The 14056-nt window shown below is 39.0% G+C and overlaps 1 protein-coding gene across 1 annotated transcript in view; it reads left to right on the top strand.

Moving 5' to 3' along the window:
• The first annotated feature begins 258 nt into the window (after nt 1-258).
• The window catches only part of DMTF1 (cyclin D binding myb-like transcription factor 1), a 22992-nt gene continuing 9194 nt past the window's right edge, over nt 259-14056 (top strand). The window contains exons 1-11 of the mRNA XM_008936745.1: nt 259-297; nt 1786-1902; nt 2427-2546; nt 3484-3578; nt 4340-4454; nt 6671-6747; nt 8200-8357; nt 9174-9206; nt 10338-10447; nt 11128-11356; nt 13047-13198. Coding sequence (XP_008934993.1) covers nt 1794-1902; nt 2427-2546; nt 3484-3578; nt 4340-4454; nt 6671-6747; nt 8200-8357; nt 9174-9206; nt 10338-10447; nt 11128-11356; nt 13047-13198 — 1198 coding nt within the window. The 5' untranslated portion in view covers nt 259-297; nt 1786-1793. The remainder of the gene's footprint in view (nt 298-1785; nt 1903-2426; nt 2547-3483; nt 3579-4339; nt 4455-6670; nt 6748-8199; nt 8358-9173; nt 9207-10337; nt 10448-11127; nt 11357-13046; nt 13199-14056) is intronic.

Here is a 14056-nt window from a genome sequence, read left to right on the forward strand (position 1 = left end):
TGTCTCTCCAGAATTATCCAATTTGCTCACTCCCAAAAAAATTAAATTAATAACTCAAAACTGAGTTGAGGTTACAGTCTGCTAATTCAGCTGTAACACTTTGGATTTCTTTCTTCATGTTTGGGAGCTAGAGATGCCTCTTGGTTCTTGAAAGTCAGTACAATGGCCGTGCAGCAAACATCACTTCTAGTGAAGGATGGGTGCAGGATGGAAAACTCAGGAGCAGATAATCCCAAGGGAGTTATTGCCTTCTACGCTTGCATGTGGCAAGGCTCTGTTGCAATGGTAGATCTGAAAGTAAACTGGAGATACTCTGATTTAAAACATCAGCAGTATCTGAAGTTTTTGACATGCTCAGGAGGGTACCATCACTTTTTTTCTAGGCATCAGTCACTACGTGTGCTTAAAGATGTGCCAAATCTTCATCAAGCTTGAGAGGTGATAAGTAATTTTATTGAAAGACTGGAAGTGGTTTTATACTTTGACGAAGAGACTGCTCTGGGGAATCTTCAATATCAAAGTACAGGTTTTCGGATTAAAAATTAAGTCTTTCCCTGCTGAAGCAGTATTATTAACATTATACAGGGAATTTAAAGTCTGTGTTGTAAATTCCACTTGTGTATGGGTATGTGTGTGTGCTGGCCTGGTACATGGAAGGTTTGCCATCTAATTGTGATTTTTTAAAATTTTTTTTAAAATTAAAAGCTATAGTAAATGATTTTTTAAAAAATGTAAGTTAAAATTGTTGGTAACAATATTGTGGTTTTAAAAGCTATATATTTTTTTTCTGTTGTTGACATGAGAAAACTCATAAAAAGGACTGAGCACTTCAAGAAGAAATAGATGCTGTTTTCTTAAGCTCTGCCAAAGATAGTCACCAAACCCAAGTGCTCGAGACTGATGAGATCATTGCAGAGTTCCTGGAGATTTTAGATGTGATTCCATTTAACTTGTGCAGCAGAAAAGGTTACATGTCTTTGTATTTGATGGATTAGAAAATTTTGGTGGGGTTTCATTTCCTTTCAAAAATTGTGGTAGTTTACACAGAAATTCTTGGAAGCTTTGGGTTTCTTTGTAGTAGTTTCACAGTGGAAATGAGATCACCAGAAGCACTTGCTCTGGTTCACTGACTTCAGTGCATAATGCTTATCCTGGATAACTAACTTTCTGGTCATTTTTTATATTGGTGCTTGCTTGCATCCAGTTTTTTTCTGTTGCTCATGTTTCAATGCTAAATAAAAAATACTAGCTTCATATTTAGTCGTATGCATGGAAGGAGAACAAAACTTTGCTGCTGGGCAATCTATAAATACTACAACTATGAGTAGTATGACACAAGAAATATTTCTCAGTCTTGACTAGCTTTAGGTTATAGAATAGTAAAATTATCAAATGAGCAGTGGAACAAATATTAGTAAGACAAAAAAATATCAGACGTAGAAAAGTAATAGCCTAGGTTTGCATTTAAAAAAAAAAAAAAAAACCAAACCAAAAACCACTAACCACAAAACCAAAACAAGCAGTAGATTGCAAATGCTCATGAGTTAGGGAGTTTAGGTACTATTTTTAATTGGTAAAGTAGCTTTGAAATGTCTGAGGGGTGTATGCAGGGAAAGGAAAGGCAGGTGGGTGTCTCGAGCCGCGGGGTTGTCCGTGTGAGGGCAGCCAGGGCCCTCGTCACGCTCTGTGGGAGCCAGCGCTGCTGGGCTGAGGTGCAGGAAGCAGCACGACGGTCAAGAGTGGGAGTCTGAGTGAAGAAGAGTAACCTGTGTATTGCTCTTTCAGGTTTGAGTATGAGCACAGTTGAAGAGGAGTCTGACACAGTGACAGTAGAAACCGTGAACTCTGTGACTTTGACTCAGGACACTGAAGGGAACCTTATACTTCATTGCCCTCAAAATGGTACAGAATTGTATCACATAGTGTTTTTTCTTCTTTTTGCATTGATTCAACCATCACACTTCCCTGCCCCATATTTCTGTGAGCTACTTGGATTCAGTTTCCTGTGCTGCAGGTTGTTCTGTTTCAGTTTAAAGAGAGATAAAGCATCAGCCTGGTTGCAATCAATGGCAAAATTTTGCATGTATGTACCCAACAAGGGTGTAGCTGTTCTGATATATGTCAGTGCAGATGGGTTCTTGGAACCAAGCATGTACCCAAATTTCTCTAGTCTTGAGGAGCTTGTTTGTGTGCGGTGGACTGTGGATGAAAAATAAAAAGAAAATATCACAGAAAATGTATGTTGAAAAAACTATGTGAACTGTTACTGCCCATAACTCAGACCAGGTTCCTGGGCAGTAGCAAAGCACTGAACCAACCTGTCCCATTTGCTTCTACCTCTTGTTGTGGTCCACTTTGTTAACAGAACTTGGCCCAAAACTCCACTTTGTTAACAGAAAGTAACTTGTGTATGTTTTTGTTGTTAGAAGCTGATGAAGTAGATTCTGAAGACAGCACTGAACCTCCACCCAAGAGGCTTTGCTTATCAGAGGATGATCAAAGCCTTGATGATTCCACTCCGTGCATTTCTGTTGTTGCAGTTCCAAGTAAGTTCTTTGAAGTTTATATACTCTTGTAGGAAATGTTTCTGTTGCTGAAGGTTCGAAGGGGATTCTTTGGATCACATTAGCATAGTCTGTATATTTTATTTTCAAATTTATTTATATACTTAGGTATTATCTTTACTTCTGGGAGCCTTGTATGGTTTTGGTGCACTTGTTATCTATGTAGTACTGACAGAATAAACCTGCCTTACAGATAGAGGGCCGGAGGGACAGGTGCAGTGAGTAAATAGAGGGCTAACAACAAACTGGATGTTCTCCTCTTGCAAAGAGCAATCAGGTTTTCTTTAGGCAATATTTCTGTGGTTTGTAGTATTGAGATGTACCTTTTCAAGGTAGAGATTGTTACACAAAAGGTAGGCTGAATACTGAATTAGTCTTAAGGATGTTAACTACATGTTAGGTAGTTCAATATAATCTCCCAAAAGAAGGCAAAACCAGATCTAGCAAGTTAAAATACCAATTTGTGATACCTAGAGTAGTTGTTTATTTGGTGAAACTTAGCTGAAACTCCTTTCAAGTGAAGGCATTAGGATCTTGAAAGAAGACTCTGGGGAAAGAATGCAGCCAAAGGATTTGAACATTGTCCTTTAGTGATAGGAGAAAGCTGAAGATAGAGCTGGAGGGGAAGCATTAATACAGTGTCAAATATTTGCACCAAATCAAACATCTTTTATTTATATGTTTCTCTTTAGGTCTTAGTTACATTCAGGTGTAAAACTGGTGGTTTCAAAACCCATATTTAAATTTTATGAAGCAGAACAGTTGATAATCAGTTTGATTCTTTTGCTGTGCCAACAAACAAATACTGAATAAAGCCTCTGTAAAATTTTCAGTGCAGAGGTGGCAATTTATAAAACCTTTAGCAGGCACAAAAAATGTTACAGGAGTAAGGTATACAACTAACTCACCCATTCTGAAGTTTCAGAAAATGATCAGAGCTTTGAGGTGACCATGACTGCTACCACTGAGGTAGCTGAAGATGAGATTAACGAAGGAACTGTTACTCAGATTCAGGTACAGTAAACTTCAAAGCTGACCCATTTGATGTACATTTTTACTTAAATTGAAAAGAAAAGGGAAATGAATAGCAGAAAGGGCTTATTAAATGAATAAGGTTATTTTTATTATTAAACTAATGTATTTGAGCACAGATCTTGGTTTTAAAATGTTGTTCTATAAAAGTGCAATTGAATCATTTTATATCTGAAAGAGGTTGTAGTGTAACTTACTGCTCAAAGAGCAATGCAGTAAATAGTAATAGATGTAACCCCCCACTGATAATCACTTGCTCTGTGGTGACTGCGTAGAAGAGAAGTTTATGTTATTTCTGTTATTCCTTGATTATAAATTAAGCTTGATGATAGGCCTAAATGTGCTTTATCTTGTCACCAGTCCTAACGGTTACATACAGTTCTTGTTGTGGCTGTACCACATTTAAAAGTTCTGGATTGGAGATGCTTTTCCCAGCAAAGCCAGTGAGACTCTTCCTGTTCACTGTACATTAAACAGGATGAAGATTGTTGTCTAACTAATTCTCAGATATTCTCTGTATGTTAGGATGCTAAATCTTACTTGTGTATTTTAAGAAAAGTGAATGTGTTTTCAATGCTGTATCTAAAAGTGGCACTTTGTGAGCAGTCAGCAAGGTAAGTGCTGGTTTCATTCAGCATGGTGTGCTGGTTTCATTCTCACTCAAGTTACACCTCTGTGTTAAATGCAAAGTGATGGGAAGAACTGAAGATCTTACTGGATGATTTCACATTGGTCTTTTCAAGATTCTGCAGAATGAACAGCTGGATGAAATCTCCCCAATGGGCAATGAAGAAGTGTCAGCTGTTAGTCAAGCCTGGTTCACAACCAAAGAAGATAAGGATTCTCTGACAAACAAAGGTAGGCTATTGCGAATGCAGTTCTCTCACTCTGTATGAAGGTAAGCTGTTCCAAATGCCTCAGAACATTCTGCAGGGAGCATAAAGCAATCTCTGGTCTGGCTTTTTTAGTGAAGGTATTTTCGAAGACTGTAAAAATGTTGAGAGATCTAATGCATCAAGTATTCACCATCCCTCTACAACTTTGTGTGCAAGAAGAAAGTTGGAACTCCAGATACACTTGGAGAAGAGGAGAGGTCTTGCTTGCAGTGGTGACAGTGATTCTAGTGGTAGTGCTGGAGAACTGTAGATCATGTGTGTCAGCACAGATGTGGCAGAGAGTTGTATTTGCTCCCTTTGCATTTCTACCTCATGAGGAGATGGGCAGCTGCAGTCAGAGGGGGGATACACCAGGGCAAAAATCACCTGTGCTCAGGTTAGTGTATTCTTCCTCGAGTAGGGCTCATTAGTCTGGCTGCTGTGTTGTGATTCATGTTAAACAGTTTCTGGAATGGACCTGCTTCTGAGGTAGAGGGATAATGCAAACTGGTATCTACTGAAGTAATCCCTGCTACTCCTAAAATTGCCACTCCATTGGCATTCCTCCATTTCCAAACGTATCTGTGCAGTCCTGTAGTAGCTGCTGAACTTCAGAGCCTTTTTGTTTTCTTTTCCCCTAGGGGAAGTGCCTTTCTAAACCTATGCAAACAACTTAGTATCAAATAAAGCTGTGTTATCTTTCCACTTTCCTCAGTCTCTCTACTATTTTTCTTACCCTGACTTTACCTCTTTCTAGGGGAAAAAAAATAAATATCTTTTTCATTGAGTCCAAAGCAACTCCCATTTGTATTGGAAAACTTTAGGAAAAAAAGCAGTGGTTTTCTCTTCACAGAAGCAAATTATCTCTTACCCAGTGAGTTCTGCTCCAGAGAGCTGAGTGTCTGCTGAGCCAGTGAAAAACTGTGGGTGAGGCACACAGAACCTGGGTGTTGGATGTGGAAAATTCAGAGAAAGGGAGCTGAGCAACTTCATCAGTGACCACTCACTGATCCCAAGTGTGCACTAACAGTTACTTTTAACAGGCAGTAAATCATAATAAATAAATCAAAAATAGACTTCCTTTCTTAAATACTTGGGTATTAAAGGTTGTTCCATGTAAAGAGTAGCAGTGTCCCTGTAAGTCAGTTCAGGTGCTGGGACAGAAGAGTGAATCCCAGCGACAGGAGTAGGTTATTGTTCTGTCTCTGTAGCTTTGGAAAAAGAGATTGAAGCCACCGGGCACTTTTTTCCTCATCAGTTCCAAGAGAATTAGTAATAATGCCTGTGCTTTTCATTATAATTGGATTTGAGTAAACAGTCTCAGTGGTGTGTTCTGCCTCTCAGCTCTGGTAATTAGCAGGCTGAGAAGGAAGTACTCTGATTTTTCTGAGCAGAGATGGGCAGGTAGCCAGCACACACCACTACGTAAACTGGGTCACCAGCATAATCTTAATTATAAGTGATCATTAATATTAAGTATGGTATTAGCATGAGGGGATTTACATATAAATTTATGGTAGGAATATTTAAATGTTTTATTGATGGACCTCAGGTTTAAAATTTTCACTCAGAATAAGGTGGATCGGTTTTGCTTTTAAAGCTTAGCTGGAGCATTGTAATTACTTAGAAGGGCATAGACAGAGGCAAAACATAATGTCTGCTTCTATTTTTTTTGCCACTTTTATTTAAAAAATTAAACAATTGCCATGAGTCTTTATCTTGACTGTGACCACTAGGCATTATTCCCAATGCAAAAAAAAAGAGACATCGGGAACAGTTTGTTGCCAGTGCCTCAAGTAATACTGTGAGTCACATTTTAAGTACCAGCTTCTGCAATCAGTTGAATGCATGGGAATTTCAGATGTCAGTTTGAAAAGAAATCTATCTAGTTGTGGTTGAAGAGAAAGTCTGAAAATGTGAATTGACAGCACAGAGGAATTCCTGTTCTGTTTTAAGAAGGTGGGTGTTTCTGAAGAGATGTCTGACTCACATTATTTAAACAATCCCTTGTAACTGTCAACTAATGTTTATCAAGTATGACATAACATCTGTTTAAAATTCTAGCTAGTAGCTAAAATTACTCTCTTTTTGTTAATTGCAATAAAGAGGGTTGTATTTTCTGACATTTCTGGTTTTTTGCTGACTTTGTTAATTAGTTAATCACTTTGTGATTTTTAATTGGTTTCTTTCTGTTTTCAGGCCATAAGTGGAAGCAAGGGATGTGGTCAAAGGAAGAAATTGACATTTTGATGAGTAACATTGAGCGTTACTTAAAGGTATGTGTTAGAATATGTTATTTGCTAGCTGATGTGGTGATGCAGCTCCTGCTAGAAACCTGCTTCAGTACTTCCCAGAATAGGCACTAAGTGATTCTGATGGCTCTGTAGCAGAAATGGTTGTTACCCATTTGAAATAAGAAAATTCTATCCATACACAAGATTTAAGACTGCTGAATAGAACATTGCTATTAATTTGTGTGCTGAATATAACACATCTGAAAATTTTGTGTCAGGATGCTCAAGTGGCTTAATCTCTTTCTCTGAAAACACATCACCCATGAAGCCTTCTGCAAAGACAGAAGAAAAATACTGAACTAGGAATAGAGACAACTTTCCTTACAAAGCATTGAACACAACTTCCTGACTTCTTTGCTGCCATAGCTCTATTTGTTTACTATGCTAAAGGGTGTATTTGTTTACTACTAGGTTGCCTGTATATGCTTTCTTCCCCTTAATGTATTAGTGCCAGAGTTCAGTGTAAAAATAGGCACGCAGATCACATGCTGACAGTGAGGATTGCCCGTGTCATATCTGCAGTAGGCTTACAGCTGAGAGTATTTGAGCTGAGCCCTCACAGCTGAGAATGTATAGCCTGGATATTACAGGTTCACCATCCTTCATTTGTGGATCAAAATGCCCTGAATTTAGTCTTTATTGATACAAAAATCCTCATGAGTAGTTGTAGAAAGTGTGCCTGCCCACATCTCCATTAGAATTTCTGCCACAGAACCATTCCTAGGTAATACGGGGTTTTAAATTAAGATAGCTAAATAACTTTTTTTGGGTTACTGATAACTCATTTGATTTATTATTTTTCCACTTATTTACTTTCTTGTACTGCTTTAAATAATTGCAATATACTGATTTTAAAGTAGAAGTTGACATTAAACTAAACCTTTCCTTTTATACTTAACTCCATTGATTTGTTGAATCTGTCAGAACAAGAAGAGTAATTTAATTGAAAAAAATTGCTTTCAGACAAGGAATATTATGTCATAAATTGATGTAGCACTGTTTGACAGCCTTCTCTTGTATGACCCCAGGCTAATTCCACCACAGCATGTTTTCCCTGATGTTCTCAATGATGGTTCAATTTTTGATCTTAACTTATACATTGGACAGACTGTTTGTAAATGTGAACAAAAGTTAGAGTCCAGGTAGACACAGAAGTTCTGTTCTAGAAAAAGTGAAGCAAACCAACCAAACAAAACCTAGTGTTCAAGGGATTGTATTTGAGGTATCTAATTCAGAAATATTCAGTTTAACTTTTGGACTGTAGTGTTTGAGATAAATGGAAAGTTGCATAATAGTACACTAGGCTTCAGTTCTGGAGTGCTCTGCTTCTCGATTTCTTGGAGACTTTGTCTAAGGTATTTTGTTCATGGTTTGCGGATTTTTTTTTTTTAAATGCTTTTCCTAACTACTTTTTAAAAATATACTTTCTTGTAGGCCCGTGGAATAAAAGATGCCACTGAAATTATATTTGAGATGTCAAAAGATGAAAGAAAAGATTTCTACAGGACGATCGCGTGGGGCCTGAATCGGCCTCTCTTTGCTGTCTACAGGAGAGTTCTGCGCATGTACGACGACAGGAACCACGTGGGGAAGTATGAGAGCCTCTAATGCTGCCTGGGCTTGGGGGTAGGGGGAGGGTTGTGTATTTAATGTTAGTTACACCTGGGACACAAAATTCTAGCCAGACAGACCTACCTCTTCCTAACCATGCTGCCTCTGCTGAATTCTGGTAGATCAACCTTGACAATAGTTGTGTTTAATTGATGGTATCCACAGCTTTAAAAGAAAAAGGTGCAGAGAGGATTCTGATCTGATTAGAAGACTTTGACACAGGCACCGATCCTCCTGAGTTTTATTTTCTTTCTAGTTTCTTCCTAGCCCATTGATCTTCATCCATGTGCCCCTAGTTTGCCCATCTGTAAAGCAGTGGGTACAGTGCCACCCAGAAGTGCTGAAAAGGATGTTAGATTTCAGTTTTTAAAGGAGTGGAAAATTAAAAATACCATCTTGATTATTTTTTTTTCTTTTTTTTGTTTTGTGTTAATGGAAAATCAGCCTTATGGTGATTGTGAACTGAGACGGGAGAGAAAAATAGGTGTTTATTTTAGAACTGGTTTTTTTATTAATAAAATTCTAATTCTGTTCTTAGTGGTAAGATAACCAAGAATGAGGAATTTTTGCTGGCAAATGAGAGGAATGTTAGATCAGATAACCTTAGAAATGCACTAATGTGGAAAATGACATTTGTTCTTCCTGTTCTTTTGAAGCATTCAGTCAGATTGTTTCTTAGAGCTGAAATTCCTTAATTTCTTGTAACTAAATGTGTACTGTGTAGTTAGTAAACCAAAAATGTTTGTGCTGTATGCTTTCTGTTTAAAATGCTGTCTTTTTATTTACCTGTTGCTTAGGTATACTCCTGAGGAAATTGAAAAGCTTAAAGAGTAAGTAGTTTTATTAATGAGGTCACACGACCTTGTTTATATTTAGTAGCTTGAGCTGTTTTTACATCCCTGAAAAGTTAAAAGGAAATATGACTGCTCCATCTCTATCAGAAAATAGTGCTCACTAAATTGATCTGAAGAGAAATGAAACTATGTTTGGATTTTTTAAAAATATTTTCTAATATGTATTCAGGATATAAGCAATATGAAACAATTCTAAAGCAAGCTTTCTGTTAAAAGTAATAATATTTCAGATTTTTACAAGCACAGTCAACATTTGCAGTTATTGTTTGTGAAAAACAATTTCTCTTTCCTTGGAAATCCTGAGCAAAGGTTATTTCTAAAGAAAGTGGCAGGTCAAGAGGAGGATCTCCCCTGTAAAGTATTGGAGGAAGACGTGAATTGTCAGTAAGGCTCTTTGATTTTGACTGTGAAGCTGACAGGTGGAGGAGGGGCTGCAGGTCTTTCTCCTCTTGCAGCTTTCCCAGGTTGAGCAGTTTGGAGAGGCCAGGTTGGACTGAAGGAAGGGAGTGTATTTCATTGTGTTGATGGAGATGTTTGGATCAATTTTTCTGGTTTGTGTTATTTGCAAGGTGCCTGGGGTTCCAGATGCATCAAAACTAATCGTGGCTAAACATGTTAAGCAACCTGTTGTCATTTGTGGGAGGAAAATAATAGTTAAAATTATGAAGATGATTATGCAGTGGTTTGCTTCATTTAAATTGTAGGATGCCTGGGTTTTTCATCAGGTGTTATTGAGATTTCTCAAGTGATCTCTCTGCCACCTGAAAATTCTTGAGGAACTGGTGTAGAGTGGATGCTGGCTGTTTATCTAAACATTCATGTAGTATGTAACACAGTAACTAAGCCTCTCAACATTCCTGCAATACAGCTAGATATTAAGCATTTTATAAGGGAGTTCCCTGTGATAGCTGGCCCAGAAGGCTTTTAGAAACACATAGAAAAATCAGCAGTGAGGACAGAAAATATTAATACTGTATTGTTGAACTAACTCCCCATTCTGTCTTTAAGCCTGCAGACTGTACATTTATACTCTTTTTATTAGAGCATATTTGATATTTTGGTGATCTCATAACTGGATATAGTGCTAATGAGCATATCTTCTTTTAGGCTGAGGGTAAAGCATGGCAATGATTGGGCCACAATAGGAGCTGCACTGGGGAGAAGTGCTTCATCTGTGAAGGACCGCTGTAGATTGATGAAGGATACCTGCAACACAGGTGAGGTAAATGCTGGTGTCACTCATGAATGTTCCAGTTAAAACTCAGTCCCCTTTGCCTTTGTCAGTGGTGTTTTCAGAGATATGTAACTCTGAACTGAGGAACTTACAGTGTGAAATCTGGGGACACTTTTAGAACACATTTGGTACAGGTTTCTCCAGTTTCATGTGTTAAAGATCAGAACACTTGGTTTATTTTTGCTATCCGGTATCCATCACATGTTTATGCCACTGGAGCGTATTTTAATGAAGTGCATTAAAAAGTACTGTCCCTTGTGCTCAGTGTTCATAAACATACACTGTATATTTTTTGCCAGTTAAGAGACAGATGTACTTTAGGAGTGAAGTATTGTTTATTTTGTAATTTACTTCAACTAATACAATTCAAGTAGCTCAGACTTGTTTGCTTTGATCAGTATTTTTTAAGTTCTGCGTGGCTTTGTTCATCTGCAAGAGGAAGAGAAATTTGGCAGTGAAACAATGGAATTAGACATTTTAAAATCAAGAATGGGTATATTATAAACTGTTGGTAAGTAAGAACAGTTATATCTTCCTCACAAGTCAGCATGTGCATCTGGAATGAGGTGTTAGGCACTGAAGACAGATGTCTGATCAGGTGTTATGGACCAGAGCAGAGGACACCTGCTGTTAGTTAAGCTGGATGGCTTTTGTGTCTTTCAGGGAAGTGGACAGAGAAAGAAGAGAAGAGGTTGGCAGAAGTAGTGCATGAGCTGACGAGCACAGAGCCAGGCGACATTGTCACACAAGGTGTGTCGTGGGCTGCGGTGGCCGAACGGGTCGGGACGCGCTCGGAGAAGCAGTGCCGCTCCAAATGGCTCAACTATCTCAACTGGAAACAGAGTGGGGGCACTGAGTGGACCAAGGAAGATGAAATCAATCTCATCTTGAGGTTTGTTAGTTTGGTTACTTTTAAAGGTTCGTAATACATGACACTAGCAGGATTCCATTGGGGTCCATTTTGGTGATTTCTTAGACACTAAAACCTCTAGAATCCTCCAAAAAAATCACTGCTGTGTTTACAGTTCCCAGAGATTTATTATTGAACATATTTTTTGTTTTTTGTTTTTTTAGTGAATGTTAGTGTTCGTGAAAGGTGTCAGATTGAAAGCCCTGGAGACTGAAGTCTTCTTTATTCCACAGAAAAGGTACAGCACAGGCAGCGACCGTGCAAGCTTCCCACACGTTGCCCCACCGATGCGCTTTAACCCTTAACTGGAGGGTAGTTCAGTCTCCCTGCCCGTTCAGTCCTTGGCCTCTCTGCTGAGATGACCAACAAGGGTCAAGTGTGGTGGTGGTTTCTGTGATGTGGACGTCTTGTCTACAAAGATCTAAACCGAGACTGCAAATTAATTTCATGTAGGCCACCAAACACTGATTGGATATCAGCATCTTTGACTACATTTGAACTGTCAACTTGGTAGTAACTTTGGCAATCTTTTGCTCTCTCCAGTCCTCCTCCCATTTTGAATGCCTTTAACTCAGGCTTTTTAGCCAGTGGATTTTTATGGGTTGGTAGTTTTGGGTGGGAATAAAAAGCAAGATATCCAGGGAATCTAGGCAGTATTTAGAAAGCAATGTTCACTAACTTGCTGAAGCTGTATGACGTGAGCTCAGAAGGAGGAACCCGATTCCACATTTCAGAATATGCTGCTTATAATTCTTAATATTTCTGTACAAATGGTATCTGTTTTGGTCTGTCCAGATATCCTTAACTCATCCGGCAGGATTGGGTTTGGTAGCCTTTTTTCTTTTTTTCTTGTTTTTTTTTTTCTTTTTTAAGTATTGTTAGCTAGCAAAAGGGTTCAGTGCTATTGCTTGGTTTGTGAAGAGAACTTTTCTTAACTGCCACAAAAATCTTTTCCCCTCTCACTGTTCACTTCTCTTTCATATGCTCTATGTACTGATGAGCTGGAGGCAATGCAGAAATACTATAGTATTCAGATGGATTCCAGTAGAATCCAGTGTGTGTATAACATCTGCCAAAATTGTGTGAAGACTGTCTCTTACCTGGAGAACCCGATGGGAGTGATCTATGAGGGACTATTTAGTACTGTAGCTAACTTCATCTACCTTGGCTAAGAAGCATCTGAGAGGAGGCAAAAAATCTGTGTTAAGGACGGATGAGTGTTATTTAGGAAAAAACAAGTAAATATTATAACATGAAATTAATTAAGTGAAAGTTCAGAGTGAATCTCGGGAAGTATTTCCTGCCTTGGAGACGTGTTTGGGGAATGGTTTTCTAAAGAGAAAAGATGCAAGTACCATCATTTGGAATGCTTCACAATAATCTGATCCAAGTCCTAATGTATATGTAAATAAGGAGAGTACTCCTGCATGGCGAGGAGATGGGCTGGATCATCTAACAGGTCTAGTCCATCTTCTGTTGTTCATGATTCTGCTTGACCTCTGGCAGCGTGGCGCCTTGGAAGCCTGTGTTGGTGGATTCATGAGCCCTGGTGGGACTGTTCACTAGCATGCCATTTTGCTGCTGTTTCGTGTGAGGAGACCAGAGATGTGCAACACCCCTTCCAGTCTGGAGGGTAGTTTCTAACAGGTAAATATTTTCTGTATCCTGCCAGGATAGCGGAACTTGAAGTTTCTGATGAAAATGACATCAATTGGGATTTACTAGCTGAAGGATGGAGTAGTGTCCGCTCACCACAGTGGCTCCGGAGTAAATGGTGGACCATTAAAAGGCAGATTGCAAACCACAAAGATGTTTCATTCCCTGGTAACGTACTGCTTGCACACTTCTCTTCTGAAAGCTCCTTTCACAAATGTCACAAGAATTAGGCTGCATTTTACTGTCTGCTCACAGCAGGGCTGGTCAAAGAGCACATTGTGCCTTTGCTGGAAGTTACTGGCCCCTTGGATCTGCTGCCTGAGTTGCTCCTACAAGCACACCTTGAGTGTTTCAGTCAAAACAAGCCAAGCTGACGTATAAGCAGTATGCTTTGCCAGCTGCCCTCACTTTGGCTGAAGGGAGAGCACATATATAAGCAGCTCAGCTGGCAGATCTCAGATAGTGATGATCTTTGGTATGGAGGGCAGTGACCTTTCCAGGTGGAAGAGGAGATGTATGTGCAGCCTAACAGTATCACCTCAGGTTAGATCCATTAACTTTAAAATGTTAAATTGTAACCTATGGGAGGTGCTGGACCTTAGCTGTAGACAGAAGGTAGGACTACTGCTAGCTGCACAGAGGGGAGGAATTTGGAGCATAGAGCTCCCCAAATAGTTTCTCCTAGTGTTCTCTCATTCTTGGTTGGAGAAACTAGTGCCTGAGCCAAAGGATATTTCAGTCTCCGTGACCCTCAGTCCTCCTTTTCTCTGAGTTGTGGAGAGAAAAAAAAAAAACAACCAACCAGATAAATTACTCATGTCATAATAAAAGGTATACTTTAATGGGCCCTTTTGCTGTGGTTGTCAGTGTGGTTGTGTATTGGTCATGCCTGGAGGCTGCAATTGAGAGGATAGTCCTCTTATGCTTACCACATATTAATGGGCAGTTGTTGCATCAAATAATTTGTAATAGAAATATGCCGCTGAATGAACAGGCTCCACTCTTTACCCCGACAAAATGTCAACG

This window comes from Merops nubicus, unplaced genomic scaffold, assembly GCF_000691845.1.
Source record: "Merops nubicus isolate BGI_N331 unplaced genomic scaffold, ASM69184v1 scaffold38163, whole genome shotgun sequence".
Taxonomy (NCBI): domain Eukaryota; kingdom Metazoa; phylum Chordata; class Aves; order Coraciiformes; family Meropidae; genus Merops; species Merops nubicus.